General features: G+C 38.7%; 4 protein-coding genes and 1 long non-coding RNA gene across 5 annotated transcripts in view; 3 read left to right on the top strand and 2 right to left on the bottom strand.

Moving 5' to 3' along the window:
• rpf1 (ribosome production factor 1 homolog) overlaps positions 1–4,277 on the top strand; it is a 7,680-nt gene extending 3,403 nt beyond the window's left edge. The window contains exon 9 of the mRNA XM_022759148.1: positions 3,607–4,277. Within this exon, the coding sequence (XP_022614869.1) occupies positions 3,607–3,648 (42 nt within the window). The 3' untranslated portion in view covers positions 3,649–4,277. The remainder of the gene's footprint in view (positions 1–3,606) is intronic.
• On the top strand, positions 1,406–2,177 carry LOC111232020. The gene is made up of 3 exons (XR_002665528.1): positions 1,406–1,468; positions 1,563–1,658; positions 2,164–2,177. It is a non-coding gene; the product is annotated as an uncharacterized LOC111232020 (long non-coding RNA).
• Positions 4,278–4,344: 67 nt separating the features above from the next.
• On the bottom strand, positions 4,345–6,102 carry gng5 (G protein subunit gamma 5). Its single transcript, XM_022759269.1, has 3 exons — positions 5,897–6,102; positions 5,568–5,719; positions 4,345–4,611 (listed from the first exon to the last, which is right to left on the bottom strand). Exons 1-2 carry the CDS (start codon positions 5,975–5,977, stop codon positions 5,594–5,596), a joined length of 207 nt encoding a protein of 68 aa, XP_022614990.1. The 5' UTR covers positions 5,978–6,102; the 3' UTR covers positions 4,345–4,611; positions 5,568–5,593.
• A 975-nt stretch (positions 6,103–7,077) lies between these two features.
• spata1 (spermatogenesis associated 1) lies at positions 7,078–12,104 on the top strand. The gene is made up of 12 exons (XM_022761399.1): positions 7,078–7,171; positions 7,312–7,418; positions 7,859–7,976; positions 8,230–8,283; positions 8,651–8,794; positions 9,699–9,790; positions 9,890–9,950; positions 10,236–10,353; positions 10,429–10,554; positions 10,890–11,065; positions 11,642–11,740; positions 11,937–12,104. Exons 1-12 carry the CDS (start codon positions 7,112–7,114, stop codon positions 12,084–12,086), a joined length of 1,305 nt encoding a protein of 434 aa, XP_022617120.1. The 5' UTR covers positions 7,078–7,111; the 3' UTR covers positions 12,087–12,104.
• Positions 12,105–12,430: 326 nt separating this feature from the next.
• On the bottom strand, positions 12,431–17,521 carry ctbs (chitobiase). Its single transcript, XM_022738200.1, has 7 exons — positions 17,340–17,521; positions 15,866–16,004; positions 15,411–15,619; positions 15,064–15,235; positions 14,864–14,961; positions 13,655–13,816; positions 12,431–13,027 (listed from the first exon to the last, which is right to left on the bottom strand). The coding sequence occupies exons 1-7, from the start codon at positions 17,451–17,453 to the stop codon at positions 12,839–12,841; spliced, it is 1,083 nt and encodes a 360-aa protein (XP_022593921.1). The 5' UTR covers positions 17,454–17,521; the 3' UTR covers positions 12,431–12,838.
• Positions 17,522–19,444: the final 1,923 nt, after the last annotated feature.

The raw sequence follows: 19,444 nt of genomic DNA, 5'->3' as shown, positions 1-19,444 counted from the left end.
AACAAATGGATATCACGGCAGGTTCCCTGTGAGTGATGACAAGAAAGGCAAGAAAAGGAAGAATAAGAATTCAAACAAGAAGAGCATGTGGCGTGAGGAGGGGAATGAGAAGGCGCTGGAGCGGAGGAGAAGAGAGAAAAGATGGAGAAGAGTGATGCAGCGGCTGCCTTCCCCCCCACTTTCAGTGTGTCCGAAATTAAGAACAAGCAGCGAAGACACCTCATGTTCATGAAACTCAAGCAGTGAGAAAAGAAAGGTAACTATACTATGCAAACAGTCATAAACTAGGTGGGAGTTGTCTAACACAACATGTACGAAAGCTTCATGAAGGTTATGAAAATTCAGGTCTGGTTGAACGTTGTGAGGCTGTTGAATATTGCAGTGTGACACTTAAGTGTTTCTAATGTTTACCCACGGCCGGCTTAACCTCCCAGGGGTCCCCTGTGACAAAAATTATTGTTGGCCCCTGTTAACCCCTCACTATATGGCAGCTTGATTATTTCCCTTTGCACCTATTAACCACTCAATCAATAGACAGTAAATAATTGGCAACAGATTTGATCATTTGTCTTACTCATACTTGTACTAAGGTCTGTCATAATCGGATTCATCGTTCATTTTTCCAGCAAATATGCTGCTTTTATCTGTAGTATATGACTGTAAACTGACCCAACTTCAGGGTTTGGACCAATGGTTGGACAAAAGAAGACATCTGAAGGTGTCATCTTTGGCTCTGGGAGCTTGTGATCTGCAGTTTCCCTCAACATTTTGGCATTTTATAGATTAAAAAAAACTCATGGATTAGTTGAGAAAATTATGTGAAGATTAATAAATAATAAAAACAAAAATCATAGGTAGTTTAATTGACATCGCTAAAATGTTTTAAACACAAGCTGGACATTATAACCCGTCTTAAACTTGCTTAAGTAGTCTGACCTGCTGTCTTAATTACCCAAACCATTCATTTTAAATATAAGTAGAACTAAGTAGCTGTACTAATACTTGCAAACCTGTAACCAGATAATGGTGGTATTTTTACTATCTACATCACAGGTTATCCAGATAATTTTCTGACAAAAGAGGAATTGATTGATTCATTAATCAACTTTCACTACTACAAGTAATATGTTAGAGCCTTCACCTGGAATTTAATTTTTCTTTTCTTTTCAGCAAAAAGATGCAGCTGAGGAGAGAAGAAAAAAAGAAAGGGAAGCTTTAGGTGACAAGGTGAGTCTTTTCTCTGTCTCTTTCTACCAAATGTGTCCATTGTCATTCAAAAATAGATTTTTATCACTTGGGTTCCCAGATTGATGAAGTTTACTATTAAACAAGCCAGTCTCATTAATTTTGGTGAGTTTATTACCTTATTAATTCTGTCCATCATGTAGGCACCACCAAAAGAGGTCCAAAGACAATAGAGAACCAGAGGGTGTATGACGAGACAACAGTTGACCCAGAAGATGAAGAGGTATGGACCCAGGTTTGGCTGAGTTTGTTCAAATGTTCTAAGGTTATATTTGTCATGAATTACTGTTAATTTTGTGTGTTTTTGTCATCTATAGGTTGCATTCGACGAGGCAACTGATGAATTTTCTGCCTATTTCAATGGGCTCACGAACCCAAAAGTGCTCATCACAACATCAGACAGACCCAGAGGGGTGAGTAGCTGCTACTTGACAATTTGCATGCCTGTATAATTTTTTTTTTGTTTTTTTTTTTATCATTTCACCAAAGTAATCTTTGTGTCAGCCAACAGTAAACATGCACTTGAGGAATTGCTTTTGACTATGTGAAATTATACTCCACGATGTACACACGAAATTTAGTGTTTACATTACATGTATACATGTATGCGATCATTCTTGCGCCTGTTAATTAAATTTGAGCAATAATGTAAAGGCTTAGATTGTTAGGCTCTCTTCTTTATTTCAGCCGCACTCTAATTTAACCTGATATGGGAGTCTCTTGAATTAGAAAACAATTAAGTCTAAGGTCTGTAACTTGGCATAATGGCAGCAAGTAAATAAAATGCTGTGGCTTTGTCAGTCAGCATGTGTTGATTGAAATTTTACTGGGCAATGTACTGATATGTATTGTACTGGATTGTCCTTCATTTGTTATTTTCAACACTGTCCTCTCAACACGCTGATGTCTGTTTTACAGAGGACGGTGAGGTTTTTGTGAGCAGCTGGCCACAGTAATCCCAAATGCCCACGTGTATTACAGAAGAGGTTTGGCCCTGAAGAGGGTCATTCCCCAATGCGTCGCCAGGAACTTCACATACCTCATTGTCATCACGAGGATCGCAAAGTGCCCAGTATCCTTAAAAGCAGCTGTGACAGAGAGAGAGGAGGATGATGCATAATGCCCTGTACTGCTTTATATTTTCTTGTATTCATTACACTCTTGTAATTTGGATGAAAACTTTGAGTCCTGTTTTGGTACTTTTGCTGACGTGGGCTGTAGTTTTCTGACTTTCCTAAGGGCAGGTTCCTTAACTGTAATTTTAGATGGTATGGTTCTTTGTCACCTACCTGACGGCGGCGACTGCACACTTCAAGGTCAGCAGTGTTCGACTACGGAAGGAGATAAAGGCAAGTACAGAAATCCATACTTGTGTCACTCTTACATACTCTGGTTTGATCAAGTTAAAAATAGGCAATACAGTACACTTACTGTACTGTATTTAAAATGTGTGACTATTACTAAATTTAATAGCACAACCATCAATGTCAGTTTTCATTTTATCACTAATAATAATAGGCAAAAAAAACGTTTTTTACTTTTTTCTCTGCAGAGACGGGGTAAAGGGTCCCACAGAGCACTCACCAGAGGTTGATCCTGTAACAACTTCTCCACACGTCTGGGCCACAGCATCGGCCGGCCTCTTCGCTGCTCTCTTTCCGCAGGACCCCCAGTTTGTGGGTCGACAGGTCCCACCTTCCACACCAGAGAGACTTCATCTTTTTCAGATTCCACAGGTGAATATTTAAAGTGCAAAGTCTGACTTGGAGCTGGACATGATGCCTTCTAATCTAACCTGCCTTTTGCAAAACTTTTCAGAAGGTTTGTCTTAAAGGTAGAAGGTCTAATAAACTTTCTTTGCATCTTTCAAAGGTACATCTTCAAGAATGAGAAGAAAGTTGGCATTCAGGAGCTGGGACCACGCTTCACCCTTAAACTCCGCTCTCTACAGAAAGCACCTTCGACTCAAGGTTTGGAGAGTATGAGTGGGTCCTGAAGGTGAGTCTTTCAGCACTTAAAACCTTTTTTTTTAGATGCCAGAAGAGCTATAAAGGTTGAACTAATGGACTGTAATGTCAGAGCACTTTAGTTTTATTCTTCAACATATGGCAGTTTGTGCACCCAAGTGAAACTGTCATGGCACTTGTGGTGTATTCGCCTTTGTCTAAGATTGCACACATGTTGACCTCTTCGCTGCTAGTTGTTATGTAGCCATTTGTAAATGATGGCAATGTACTTGACTAACATGTTTAAAGTACTTTTTAAATTTGACACACAAAAGAAGAATAAATCTATTGCAGTTTTTTTTCTTGTCAAGAAAATAAAGAAAGTGAAAAAAAAAATATTTTTTTCTGTTTCCAGCGCCATGAGATGGATGCCTGCAGACGGAAGTTCCAGCTTTGAGTACATAACAGCGTTCCTTTGTGGTCAGAAAAAGGATGACTTTGATTATTAAAATATTACAGCTATTTGTGGACTTACACAAATGGACTTTACAGTGGATGTTGCAGATTCTTTGTGGATGACCAGTAGCAACAGTTATCACTTGTCCTTTCAGCACAATTAGAGGCTCAACACTGACGACTGGATTTTATAAGATCACGTCGCTGTGGATTCAGTCTCTTCCTGAAAAACAGCTGCATCTGCAAAGTCTTCTGAAGACCAACTGGCAATGACTTCTACCCTGTCTGTTAGTTGGCAGACACCAGAGGAGAGACATGCAGACACTCTATTTGAACCCCAGTTACCTGAAAACCTGCATTTTTATATGGAAATTGTATTGGCACGTGTGGTTCCTATGAAATGAATCCACACAAACTGTATGAATGTGGCCCGAATTACATCAGAAATTCAGACTGTGCGTTCTCTATACATGTCACATGCGAGCCTGCCCTGGTCACATACACTTGTTGCATCCTTGTTTATGCAAATGACATAAGGAACAGTGAATGAAATGCAACATTAACAGTGACAGGACTGTGAAAATAATTACAGATGACACACTGAACGCATTTCACAGATTTCTAAATGTGTGTATACTCATTTTAATAAAAGTTCAAAATGTGGAAATACCATTTATTTTTTCTCAAAATCAGTCATGAAAAAATGTACAATTCAAAAGGCACGTGTGTGTGTGTGTGTGTTGATAGAGTAAGTTACTTTAAAGCCAGTAGGTTAAGACATCTATCGTGCCACCTAAGCACCTGGAAATGTTTCCTTATGAGATTTTACAAAGGCAAAATTAAGGAGAAAAAAACACTTAAGTTAGTTGTTTGTCCCGAAATTCCCTAACACTCCTGAGACAATTCCAGTCCATGATGCAGGATCCTGCAGCCCAGTTCCACAAGGCACCACAATGTCCAAAACCTGCACAAATATAATTTAATTAGTAATACAAAAACATTATAAAGTTGGACTTCTAGTGCCTTCATTTTCAGCATTGTGCACCCAAGCATTGTTGAAACTCAAGATTTCAAAATCATAAATCACAAAGGTTTCAAAGATTTTACATCAAGCTAATTTACAAGAAGATATTTATAAAACAATGCACAAGACGTCAAATATTTCCATTCAATCAATAAAATGTTGAAAAACTCATTCAATTTGAACTAACTTAGGAGAAAAATCACGTAGAGACTAAAAACAGTGCAGCGCTTTGGCAGGATACTTCAGAGGTTGCAGTAACGTAATTTATTTGACCAGTTGATGGAGAGAAATTTAATTGGCAACAATTGATAGGATAATTTTTAAGCAAAATCCACTGGTTTCAGCATTTGAGAAGAATTATTTGCTCTGCAGACATTTCTGGAGATATGCTGCTTTCAATTATTTAAACACATATATAGGTTTGGACAAAACAAGCGATTTTTGAGGGTGCTACTGTCACCTCTTGGTAAATGTGACAGGCATTTATCTCTATTTTCAAACTTTTTAAGAACCAAATAATCATCCATTTAATTGATAAGATAGTAAACTGATTCATTCCTAATGACAATCATAATTAGCTGCAGTCCAATGCCTATGCCCTGTAGCCTATCAAAATAATAGGAACACCTGCCAACATAATCAACAGGCGTTTTGTATCCATCAAAACGCCTCTTTTGCTTTGAATACTTTGAATACATAATATTGATTATACATTGTGGCAAATGATTGGGTCTGAGATTTCAGGTACTGATGTATAAGACTTGAGATTTGATCACACACATATACAAGAGTACAAGTATATATACAGTGTGGTATTAGTCCCTGTACTAAAGTAAATGATCTGGGTATTCCACCTCTGACAGTGATAAAACACAGATTATGAGTGTGGTACTCACCGAGGCAGAGTGTCGGTCTGTGGGTGCTATAGGAAGGAGCAGACTTTCTGTGGTCTGAACGGGTTGTTGCTGGACGACATGCCGGTCAGCAGAGGATCCTGCTGGGCGTTCTGAAGGCAGAACTGCTGCAGGTCCGCGGCGGCCTGGGACACCTGTGGAAAACAACCGAATCCCAATAAATTAGCCTACGGTTTAGTCACCATAAGTGCTGTAACTTGAATGAATATCGGACCCGTTGATTAACACCACCAGTATTAAAACAACGAGAGAACGCTGTGACAAGCGACTGTGAAACTACACGCCCTAAAACTACCGATCTCAACCGTTACCTTGACTCTGTTAATGCCGGCCTCAAGGCGTAACTGTTGGACGATTTTCTTCATCGCTACGATGTTGGATGATCCCGACATTGTTGAGATTTGGAGAGACTTTCGTCCAAATAACGACGAATATGAAACTTTAAAAATGAATTCCTTGATGGTAGCTAGCTTGCTAACTACTTCTTCCTCAACAAAGAGTTTCCGGTTTCTTTGAAGGCGTGTCCGCCATTGCTACCTTCACGGATGTTCGTAACTCTACATTTATTTTTAGACTGTGTCCTGTTATTTTGACTGGAAATAAAAACAAATTATAATACATGCGTGTTAATGACAGTAACCATGTTTATGTTTGGAAATTAACTTAATTATGTGTGCTAAAAAGTCAGAGCAGCGTAAAGAAATAATCTTTACGAAGCAGCTGAAAATGTTTTAAATCAGACAGACTTTTTGTCAGCCTGTACATTGCAATGGAAGCGCATAGCATTCACAAAAAACTTGAAGACCTCATCTCGTAATCCTGATTTAAACTATAATGAATGTAAAATAATTTGTGCTTATGGCTTAATTCATTATTATTGGATGCAGGAGTCATACTTACGACACATGGTCACATAACTTGTGCTTTGGTTAATTTATCCTTTATTTAGCTTTGTCATAGATTTTCGACGTACAGTTTGAGTGCTCTCGTCGCTCTAAACCTCGTACCTAAAAAAAAACACCTTTACAATTTCCCGTTGAAGAAAATAATTTCGACAACTCCCACGGTACCTGAAAGCAGCACCAGATCAATATGAATTGCGACCTCTAGTTGTGAAAGTGCATTCGCACACTACAAGTCTCGGAAAACATGAAACATCGGAAAAAATTAAAGTTCGTGGTACGTTTGGAAAAGTTTCCTGAATTACCTCAGGCAGCAGATGTCGCAGTAACGAACCCGAAACCGAAAATGTCAGCTGGGGCCAGCTCTCGTGCCCACATGGGATAAGCTCCATCTCATTACTGCAGTTGTCATCATCAGCACCAGAGCAACCACTGCTGGCACTCTCATAAAAGAAACTCCACTAGACGGCTGACTGTGTGTGATTACAACAGGTTGTTACTTAGCAGTCAACGCCTTCACAAGACAAAAAAGAAAAAAAAAGATTTCCTGCGAATAAACTTAACAGAAGTCTTCCCTCTTTTAGAGTATTTCTCAGCTTCTCCTTATGCTGACCAGCTACGATAATGGAGCTGTCTTGTGAGTCTGCGAGATACCCAAAGGACAGAAGACCGGCCAGTTGCAAGGTATGCTGAGGAACTTTCAATCTTCACTGTTATTTAACAAAATTTAGACTAAACTCAAAAATAAACACGAACTCATGATTCCACGCACTATGCATAAAGAAATGTGATGTCAAGTTTTAAGCTGTGTTTCATGTGTCTAGTTTGTGGAGCTCCATGTGCTGTATGTACCAGATGACCAGTGGAATGTGAAACTCAATAAAGTCCCTGCTGAAGCCATAGAGAGCTTCATATCTGCAGGCTTCATCAGGTGAAACTGCTGGAAATGTGTCATTTTGTTAATGGCATCCAATTTAGAGATAGAAATGAAACTATGATGGGCAAAATTATATGTACAATATAAAATAAGTGCATTGTATTGTAGCAGCACATATGCAAAGACTGTACCTCTACACTGAAAATGTACACTATATGTACAATTTGTGTCAGTTTACATAGCCTATGTTATAGCAATGACACTGAAACAAACATATTTCTGTTTTTTCTTTGTTCCAACAAATATTCAGCTTTTCCCTCAGTAATTTGTTCACAGAATTTAGACCGTAACAGGTCACTAAAACCTACAGAAACCCATACTAACGTTATGCACCTTCCTCCTGTAAAAATAGTGATAAAGATATCAATTATAACCTTGTGAACACATGTGTAACAGTTCAGTAATTTAAAATCTTGTCATCACTGTGTTGTTAGGGTTTATCCTGATACCACTCTGAAAACTCTGCGGAGCGAGCTGGGCACTCTTCTTGGTGCAGATAGGAGCATCAACAAATTCTCCTTCCTGAAGTGTGTGGGCCGCAGTCTGGCACTGGTGAGTGCAGCTGGCTGTTTTGCGACTTTTGCTATAGCTGGTTGTGTTACACCAGACAGACAGTAGAGAGCAACTATGCAGACAGTTTGATTAACAAGTTCACTATTCAGGTTGCTACACTAAAGGGTGTAATACGTGTGTGAGTGTGTGTGAGAGAGAGAGAGAGAGAGAGAGTGTGAGAGAAAGAGTGTGAGTGAGCAGACAGTTTTTACTACTATGATTCTGACACCAACCTAATTCTTTCCTGTTGCAGGTTAAAATTAAACAGGAGAGAGATCTGAAAGTGAAAACATTTGCGCCACCGTATGTATGTAGAATTCATGTTTCATCCATGTTCCCCTAGAACTGGTGCCTTTTTCTTTAGCATAGTACATAATTGAAAAATAAAATATTACATTTTCCTACACTTTCAGTGAGATTTTACCTTTTGGTATCATTAAAAATAGTTTTTAAAATAACCAAAATATCTGAAAACCCTAATACACTCTTGTGCTCCCAGTCACAGCAGGTTGAGTCTTGTGTAACTATTAGTTTTAAATCTTATGTTTGTTATGCTCTCAGCAGAAAATTTTATATCATGAATTTCAGTGATTCCTTATATATGCTTTTGATTTGAATATTCATTATGTGCCATTCGAACTCTGCTAATGTCTTGTTGTTACCTGTGGGTGCAGGCCCCGCAGCCGGAGCTTTACCTGCTGTCCACTGCGGAGAGCGACAGCAGTGTTTGCTCCCAGTCTCTCACCCCAGACACCAGCAGCAGCTCCCCAGACCACCCGACCTATTACCACCCTCCCAAGACATGCAGCCTGCCAACGGTGACAAAGGAGCCTGTTAAATTCCCCCTTATCCCCCAGTGTTCCCATCAGCCACCTCCCACCCCCAGCCTAGAAGAAGAAGAGGAAGAGGAGGAGGAGGAGGAGGAGGAGGAGGAAGAAGATGAGCAGCAGAGCTACAGCTCTTCAGAGGGAGATGGAGAAAATGAAGAGGAAGCTCTCTCCTCCAACAAGCCTGAGTGGGCAGAGCAGCAGCGTTGTCCAAGGAAGATTCAGAATCACAGGGCACCAGAACCTGTTTCACTGAATAAAGGTACAAATAAAATAAAATAAAATAAAAGTACAACACATACATTCTGCACTGAGGTAAGGAATGATGTATTATCCAGTTTAGTTGCTCAAGTTCCTGCTCGGACATTTGTCTCCCCGTCTACCTGACAAACATGGCCATTCTGTAACTTAAAACAAGGCACTGCTGATGTTTACCATGTTTTAGAATAGATTTTGTTCCAAAATCTCTCCTACTTATCTTTTAAAGCCCCCCAGCCAAATCTTAATAGCTACAAAAGAAATTGAAAATGTGAAAAATAAATGGCAAATAATTCAGTCCGATTCCTATTTTACAAAACAACAATTCAACATCTTCATTAAAAAGCTAGTTTCAGGCGAAGGAGGGTTTTAGATAGGACCACAGACACAATATAGCGTTCTAGTTAAGTTTTTTTTTTTTTTAACCTTTTTTTTGTTTTAATGTTAATAAAAAAAGTGCCACTCAGCTTCCTAATGATGCATTTTTTTAGCACTTGTAAAAATAAATATTCAACATCTCTCATTATGTTACTGAGCGCTTTATTTGCTCTATGTATCTACAGTTTTACACCAACGTGAAGCTGATTCAGCTCAGGTGAAGGAGCTACCAGAAAAAGAGAAAACCTGCAGAAAGAAGAAACAATACCACAGAGAAAACAAAGCGGCTAGAGATTCAGGAGTAGCAGAGTCCCTGGAGGACAGAGATTCAGGCTTCTCCATCACAGGCAGGTACTGTGAGCAAAAGCATCACTCTGTGCTATATTCGTACCCTGCGGTGAGTACTAGTGCTATTACTGCTCGTTCTTCTAACAGTGTGTCTCTTTGCAGGCTGGGGAAACCAAAAGATGCACATAGACTGAAGTCTGTCAGGAGTAAACCAACGAGTGGGGTAATATGTGTGCCAGCAATCTAAAACTAACATGGGATGTCTCAGCATATTTTCTTCATCATTTCTTCTTGAACATCAAACTTTGAAAAAGGTTGTTTGGAAAGTTTTTTTTTTTTTTTTTTACAAGCTTTTAAAACAAGCAGGAAGTTAACAGTGTCTTGCAAGTCGTTTGGTAAAGTGATTAGTCCACATTCCTCTGCCAGCAGGTGGGTTTAGTGGAGTCTGTGCGGTCTTCAGATAAAGACTCATGTTGTTATATTGGTTGTCTGTTGGGACCCTGTGTAGGTGACAGAAAGTCCAGCTGTGCTGTCTCGGCCTGTTCGTTGTACCTCTCCTCCTCAAGGTCTAGACTTGGCCTTGGTCACACATAAAACTGCTGCTTCTCCAGTCTTTCAGACAACCAGTAAGTCGTCACTGTATACCAAGAATTAATGATCGTTCTTCTTTTAAGACAACTGACATGGTTTGTTCCTGTTAGGAGAGGAACTGATTGAAGAAATCAAGCTGGTGAGGGAGGAGAGAAAGCAGCTGGAGTGGACTAGACAAGAGTTGCTACGAAAGGGGAAAGATTTATTGGCCCTAAACAGACACCGAAGGAACCAAGGTGGGCAAAAAATACTGTTAGGATTTAAACATTGTCTGCAGTGAATAAACTGTATGTTCACAGGCAAAACAACAAAAACAAGATTTTTTGTTGTTATATCCTGTAAATGTGATATTTGGAACAGTTTGTAAGAGAGCAACAAAATAGAGCCCTTCAAATATTAAGGGATAATAAATACTACTACACATCTGCTAGATGACACATGTTGGATAGTAGGAAGACCTCAAATGAGTCCCCATTATATTCAAGAGAAAAAGATTAAATAAAAAACTAAATTATAACTAAACTACTTGTAACTAAATTATGCTGCTCTTATCTTCCCCTTCAACGTAAAGCACGTGACAGCTGGAAGAAGAAATATTTTGAAACCAAGAAGGCCACAGCTCCACTGGAGGACAACCTGAGAAATTTACGACAAGACATGGAGACGTTTTACAACAAACTCTTGCACCAGCTCCAGGCCAGAGATAACAGAGGGAAGCCAAGACGCCAAGGCAGATCTTCCGTCAAGGTAAATGTAACCTTGATTTTGGCTGTTTTCATATATTCTGGGTTTGCCCTATAATCTTTCCATATTGGAAAGCAATTGATTGCTCCTCTGTCAAATTATACCTGGGCAAAATCCAAGATGAACTGTGGCTCAGGATGAAAATCTGTTTAAAATACTCTCGGCTGCAAGAAAGCATCACATGGAAATGGCTACAGCGGAACCCTCCAATAAAGAACTACTGGACTGCAATCATCAACAAAATAACGTGTATGAAGAAACTGACCTGTACCATAACACTGCCAAATACTGGAAAATATGGACCACTTACACTATATGTGCCTATAGGATGTAAGCTGTAAGAAGTTTTGGCCTGAAAATATCAATAAAGATTGTTTGTATTTGTTTGTCTGTTTTGCCAAATAGTTAAAAGGTAGGGAATGATATTTGGTTACATAACTTCTTCAAAGCATCTTTTACCTTTCTGTATCTTTTTATTCTGAGTATATAAAATACAAATGCTGTATGTACATCAAAGACCTTGTTGACTTAAAATGAGACCAAACCACAAAAAACTGAATGAAATATCTTATATTTCAGAATGAGCTCATCATTCAGATCATGACAGAGATCCATGAGATTGACAACCTGAAGAGGAAGGTAGAACATGCCAAGATGAAGCTGGTAACAGAGATAAAGGTGACTGATTTTCCTTGTATCAAAAATATGACAATAACCTTGAACAAGTAAAGAAATAGCTGATGAATGTTTGTTTTTCATTTGGACATTTAGTCATCACTCCCTGACCACTACAGAGTAACTATTGAGTCAGTTTTGCTTGTTAATAAAGTACATTCACAAATTCTTTTTTTTTTTTTAATGAATGGCTGTGTAGCTGAGGAAACAGGCTGCCACAGAGCTGAGGGCACTGAAGGCTGAACTGGCCCAGAAGAAAAGCCAGTCGTCTCATCCTGTGCCCATGGCTTCTCTGGGCTTTGGAAATACCACAAGGGACAGACCACAAGTTCAAAACACCTCCATCTAATTTTTTACAGGACTAACTCTGCTGGAACAGATGGGTTTTGTTATGTGGCATATGTTTCAGGAGAGGGATAGAAAACATTGATTTTATGCAGTTGTACTTTCTACATCGGTTCTGACTTTGTAACCTGCGTTTTATATTTTTTGAAATTACTTTTTCCACATTTTAATATTACGTCATATTACGTTTTATGTGGTATGATTTGTTCACAACTTTGATATTTTTGGCGTTCCTTCTCTTTTTCCTCAGGTGCTGTAGCTGAGCTTGTTGCTAAAGGAAGCTAAAAATAAAATGTTTAAGTGGTTATGTAACTTCAACAATTTACATGTTGCTCAGAAAATTTTTTATTTATGAAAAATATATAGGTGCACAAATCTCAAGCTCAACATTGGTCAGTCAAAATACTGTGTGTGTGTGTGTGTGTGTGTTAGTGTGTGTGTGTGTGTGTGTGTGTGTGTGTGTGTGTGTGTGTGTGTGTGTGTGTGTGTGTGTAAAACACATTGAAAAGATTGGTTTTCTTTTTCAGAGAATCACAGTTATTTCAGTTAGCACAGAGGAATGTCTGAGATGTAACTACATTCAAAAAACAACAGCAATAAAAGCCACAATAAACTCTGAAGTGCAAGTATGCATCCCTGAACTCAGAGGGAAGTCACACCCCGTTACTGCTACAAAGGGATATATTGACTTAGCAACAAACAGGAGTGAGCTCAGGGGTGGTGTAAATTTCTGCAGCACTGTTAAGTGTATCCCAGCTAGCATCCTAACAGAGCATTCCACATCATTGCGGTCTGCTGCCTGGCGACCGTTTCATCGCTGTAGTCCAAGATGTTGCCATTCCACATGCCAATGCCCCTTAAACCTTTAGATTTCACAGAGTCCGCCTTGAGACAAATACTCTGTGGGTCATCATACCAAACCTGATGAATCTGTCCTTGCTGGTCCTGAACAAAAAAAATTACAGAAACAACAAAATGAGAACTGATGATGGAACCACCTTGTGGAGAAGGCGAAAGCTTTTAGACTCAACGAGAAGGCATTCGCCAGGAATGTTTTTTATTGCTGTTTCGAGGAGGCGATTTGTTTTGTTTGGGAAGTGATACTGTGGTAGCTCGGGTGGATGCCACCATCTAGATAAACAGCCCTTGCCTGAAATGTCTGCCTGATTTGTTGAATCCTAACTTATTAGGACTAAGGAGAGGTGAAGTTGGTGAAGCACGAACTTGGCAGAAAGACAAATAATTCTTAAATTGGGCACCCACTTTGCTAATAATAAAACATCCTACCCAAACGTTGTATTTTTTAAGTAATCCCACAAATTACAAAGGACTAGCAAAAATTTTAAGGATTCATGATAGATGGATGTAATGGTCAAAATCAGTTCAGCAGAGACAAACATTTCACAACTTTTAGATCCTATTGTGTTGAGATCCAAAAACACAATATGCTTCAGTTCTTACAATGCAATAATAATGCATTGATTTTCTGCCTGCTAAATCCTACCCTACCACCTTTCAAAATGCAGACTGATGGACTTGAAGTCCTTGAAATTTAAAATAAAGATTATGCACCTTGTAATTGAAGTAGGGAGCCTGCTGCCTGCTGTCCCACATCCTGCCAGACAACGAGCTGTTGACCTGCTTCATGATCCACTTGTACGGTTTCTGTTTTCCAGCTGCATCACTGCAGGGAGCTCCACGGAAAGGAACTTTGGCTATAGAGCATATTCCCTCCTGTCATTGGAAAAAGAACATTAAGGGATATCTGTGTTCACCTTTCAGCTAGAACAACTTATGATATACTGCGACCATAAAGTAAGTATAAAGAAATAAGAGAAGTATGCCTCGTCTTCGACAACATTTTCTGGGATTGAAAAAAATATTCTTATGATATTCTGTAAATTTCCTATATGAATCACAGTGAAAAGAGAAAAGGCTAAAAGAGTTTAGTCCTTAAACTCTATAAAGCTATATAATTTTATTGTGAACTGTATTATAGTCAGTTATTTCAGGCAAGTTTATTTGTGGAATATACTGTATTTCATAGATCAAAGGCAATTCATAGTGCCTTACGTAATGCATTAAACTATATGGCAGGTGTTTTCATTTTTTTTACTGTCAACAAATCCTATAAAAGTATCAACACAATGCTTTAGTCCGTTTCTCTTTCTACTGCAGGAATTCCGTACATTACATAAACAGTAATAAAAAAGTACATGGGTTGGGGACTAGTTTGAACCATAGATTAAAACACAGGAAGTGCCCTCTTCAGAAGTTACAGCAGCAGTAAGGTGCAACATGTCATCATCTGCAAAGGTCTGGCTCACTGATGTGTTTGTAATAGTTTTGGATGACAATGGAGCTCTATGGTACAAACACAAATAAAATGCATCAGGTTTGAGCTACACAGGCAGCACTTGTTAGAAGATCAATTCATTGCTGGTTTTGCTCTTTTCATGCTATTTGTTGACATGAACAACTAGACTAAGAGTCTACAGCCATGCTTGGGGTGTTGTGAGGCTGTACTGTGGTGCTTTGAGCTAAATGCTACCTTCAGCAAGCTAACCACATCCATCATGCTCAAAACTGACTGACAATTAACATGCTGATCCTAAACAGGTATAATCTCAACATCATTTTAGTTCAGTGTCTTTAAATGCTAACATTTGCTAATTAAACACAAAGTACAGCTGATGCTGATGGGAATGAACACGAATGTGTGCACCAGGTTTATTGGCAAGCCATTTAAGTTGTATAGATTTTAAATGAACAACATCTCACCTGGGAAAGGTTGAGGCATGGGTAGTCATAGCCATACCATGGCACTCCCATCACTAGCTTCTTTGGATCGATCCTCAGATCCAAATACTGGTCATAAGCTTAAAAGAAAGATAAGAGGCAATTCACATGGTGGTGATGAGTAGTTTTGCACTAACGAGCTGATTTTTTCTCATTCATTGCCACATAACTGAACAACAAACCATTTAGTGTTTGAGAGAGAGGGGCATTTGCCATTGCAATACAGTCCCCCATGATCTGACTCTGCTCATCATAGGACATGACAAACAGCAGGTCACAGGATTCAGCGATGGTGACGTAATCATAACATCGCTTGTCAATACATTTTGGTGACCAGGCAACATCGAATGAGACCTAGACATCAGGAAAAGATATATAAAATAAATATGAAAGATATGATAAGACATGATGGATTCTTTTGAAATACATATGTCAGACCAGGCAGGTTAGCAAAGCTGTACAGCACTTCATTCATCTATTGTCTCGCCTGTACCTATTCAGAGTGATATTGTCAAAACATCTCCCCCACCTGGGATCCTGGGATCTCCCTGTGGAAAGTCTCAGTGGTCTCTTTGACCAGGTTTGTCAAAGCATGGTACTCAGGCGAGCCCTTTTCCACAGCTTGTTCAATGTCGATGTTGATTCCATCCATGAACTGACTTTTGGCCAAGTTGACTTTCTCCATTATCCACGCTGTCCTGTTATCTTGGTCCACAATGTAAGAGAGGTGAACGTCACCTATTCGCACCAACAAGGAAAGACAGAGATGGACAATGGGTCACTGAACTGTTGACAGCAGCACCTCAACATATACTGGAATACTAATGAACTCACACCACTACAACAAACTTTAAACTTAAGACTTGAGTAATTTTCTTCAATATGTCATATTGACGTAGGTAGCTCATTTAGCCCTTTATCTTTGCAAAACCTAAACACTTTACTCAACCACATCAATTCTTATCATAGTGAAAGTTACCCTACCTTTGAGGACAACTCGCGCTCCTTTGGAGTGAGCGTAACACATGAGTTCAGCATCATATTTCCCAAACGTCGCCACTGTTGTCACCATGCTCCAGTTGTAGGACTTCCATATCTTCCCACCCACATCAAACACAAACACCTGAAAACAGAAGCCACACAGACACATAACTGTATGGATAACTGCTTTTATTCATACTCCATTAGTGTCCTATTATTTTCTTGTTTGTTTTATTTACTGGCAAATCCCCCAGACAGTGACTGCAGTGTTTTCCTATTTGCAGCTCTTGTGCTTACAGAGTAGTTGCAGCTTACCATGAATTTCACTATTCATATATATTTATAATAATAATGTAGTAGCTGCAAACTGACAGGGAAAAAATATTTTTATATCAATGATGACATACCTCAACAGTTAAAGAGGTTAACTTAAAACTGTTCATATTAGGGGTAGCCCAAGCATACCCTTGGCCTGTAAAGCAAACTGTGATCAATGTGTTGCTTTCCATTTGAAAAAATATAATACATTATACACAGAATTAGTTGCACCTGTGTTTGACAAGTCAAATTGCCCCCTGTGAGGAGCATTATTAGAAGTATGTGTCAGCTATAAGTGAACACTTATAAATGACCAGCTACAAACGGGGTCTTTAAAAAAGAGTTTTGATATACGAGTAACAGAACACAGAAGTCTAAAAGAGGCCAATTGTTCCCAGAGGGGGAACTGCCTCAAATATCAAAATAACACCATAAAAAGAACAGACACACTGCATCCATAAAGAGGAACAGCAACTTCAAACTGAAATTTACAACAGAAACTACAGTGGATAAGTTCGACAACAGGGTTTACAGTGCTGGTTTAGCTCCTTCTTCCTGTCCCAACACAGCTGAAGAGTTGCTATTTCTTAATAAAAATTCATTTGTGTTTTTTTCCAAAATCATGTTTTGTTATACATGTTATTTGCTCACACTGACTGTTCAGTTTTCCCACTTCAGTTAAAACACAGATATTGAGCTCACCTCTACTGATATTAACACCTTCAATGTGTAGAAAAATATGTTGACTGCTTTTACAGTAATTAGCATAAAAGTAATCTTGGGGGAAAAACACATCACGGTTTAAACTCAAAGGTTAGTATTTGGTTATTTTATATTCTGGCCAGTAGATGTCGTACTGTTGATATGAAACATCAGGAAATGAGCCTTTTCTCAAACGACTTTGCTGGATTGGTTCAGTGCTTCGTGAAGCTTTATCTCACTCACCATCACTATTAATACCCATTTTAAATCTTACATTCTGTCATAATGTCGAAATACACCTGTCATTTAGCAGCAGCGTTGACGGCTGTCGAGGCTTATTTATCTCTCTGTTTACAGCGACACAGTCTCCAATTTGCATGATAGTTTGTGCTGAGGGTGGACATTCAATACGTTGAAGCAAGTTGTGTTTGCTGGTCAACAAGCTGAAGTTAAATACCTCAAAGTCTCTCTCCTCATGGACCTGCAGACAGAGCTCCGGCCTCTCACACGGACACACGTTAGCCCCACACACAATGAGTACCGACGACAACAACAGGAGAAACCAGCACATTTTTTGAGAAAGTAATAGAGCCCAGTGAGGTGACCGAGTGAAGAAACAAATCACGTTACTGTCATGGCTCCATGTACGGAGTGTGACATGGGACAAACTTAATACAGTCGACAATCCGTACACACGAGAAACGAAGTAAACAAAATGCAGTAAACAAAATCATAAAGGTGCAACAGCTGTGGCACAAAATGGAAATAATGGGTGCGTTCGTTTTCTACATCAGCTGACTTCGCCTGATTTGATGGTCAGCGTGACCCCCCCCCCCCCCCATATGTCAGACTGTTTTCAAAAACCTATACACACTGTTTACTCACCCAAATATATGTTGTTCTAAAACGTGTTCAGGCGACACACAAGTTTACATCACAGTCTTTTGACTGATGAAATTAAATTTGATTTAAAGAAATGTTTTATGGGGGATTAAGGTGTATAGGGAAAAAGCCACATACCTGCTAGAGCAACACTTTTAGAGATAACATTTTTTTTTATTTCTCTTTTATTGAGAACCATAGACTTGAGAATACTGTAAAATAAATGAATAAATAAATAAATAAATAAAAATAAAACAAGGGCCTCCAGGAAGATGCCAGGAGGATGGGAAGAATAGAAATCAAAAGGATCTAAGGGATGAAAATATAAAAAATAAAATACCTCTGTGATGACGGAACTTTTGACTTTTTAAGGTCTATCTGACATGTTCTATGTTTTTATTAAGAACTTCAGATCCATTATCGCCTGTAAAAACAGTTTAGTATTGTAAAAGAAAGAATGCCCTCATGGGTCATAGATGTATTTTTTATCATTTAGTTTTAATAAAATATTACTTATACTTGTTTAAAAAGACTAATGTGGACTTGTGCCTGACCTGAAAATGTTTTAGAGCAACGTGAAGAACAACAGTGAAGGTTGTTTTGGCCTGCCATGAACAGTCAGTTTGAACAAGCAGCAATGAGTTGATCTTCTTGCCTCACCTCACCTGTGTACCTCTCTGACCTGCTTGCACTGTGTGTCCCAGAGCATTAGAATGATCAGGGAGGTCAAGCTAAATTCAGTAAAAATACTGACAAAACTATATCCTGACAGGCTTTAATGAAGGAGGTGTCATTTCAGAAATATGTAAAGGCCTGATCCCACAATATCTTTTTAAACCGAAACTAAGTGCCAAATGATGAAATGATGATTGATGATGATGATTTTCAAAAAAATATATAAAGGGATGTCATTGTTGCCTTGTGAAGATAGTATATTAATAAGGTCCAATATGTTATGGATTTTTAAATCCATTTTAAAAAACAGTACATTCAGTTACAACACTTCCAATGTCATGTTAAACTTGCTGGATTGTTGCCTTTGGACAGTTAACAGTTCAAGGAGCAAGTTGACAGGACTGTGACAAAATTATAGGTCAGGACAGAATGACATTTGATTGAAAGATTGGAACCTTCCCATGTTTGTGCAACTGAAAACAATCCTATGATAGCATTTCAGAAAAATATGTGTCAATTATAATAATTTATGTGAGTGTGAGTCATTGGATGCAACAGAACTGTATTTTTATTGGGCTATTTATTGAATAATAAGACACGTCAATAAAATTGTGAATATTACTTTATGGGGAAATGTATGTAGGATGATTTTATTTATTTATGGATAAATCTTATTATTGCACAGTAGTTTGAAATTGTATAAACTAGCATTCCATTTTATCTGTGTTCAATGTGCTATGCCATATGAGAAAAACATCTTTGTATCTGGGATGGAGGCTGATTGTGCCACATGAGCCAAGAGTGAGGTTAAAATAATTTATTTTATCTGTGACATTTTTCATCGTTTTGTTTTTTTCACTTTATTTGTCTAATCTACAGGGAATGGGAACATCAGTGACAATGAAAGCTAATAGTTAGTTAATGATACACTTCGATGGGCACTTAGTCAGCAAAATCTGGCTTTAAAAGGAAGCCTCTGGTGGCAGTCAATCACATCCACCAGCC

The sequence above is a fragment of the Seriola dumerili genome, unplaced genomic scaffold (genome assembly GCF_002260705.1).
Source record: "Seriola dumerili isolate Sdu_G_001 unplaced genomic scaffold, Sdu_1.0 BDQW01000002.1, whole genome shotgun sequence".
NCBI classification, from domain to species: Eukaryota; Metazoa; Chordata; class Actinopteri; order Carangiformes; family Carangidae; genus Seriola; species Seriola dumerili.
The sequence above is the reverse complement of the archived record's forward strand: the minus strand, read 5'-3'. Positions and strand labels throughout refer to the sequence as shown.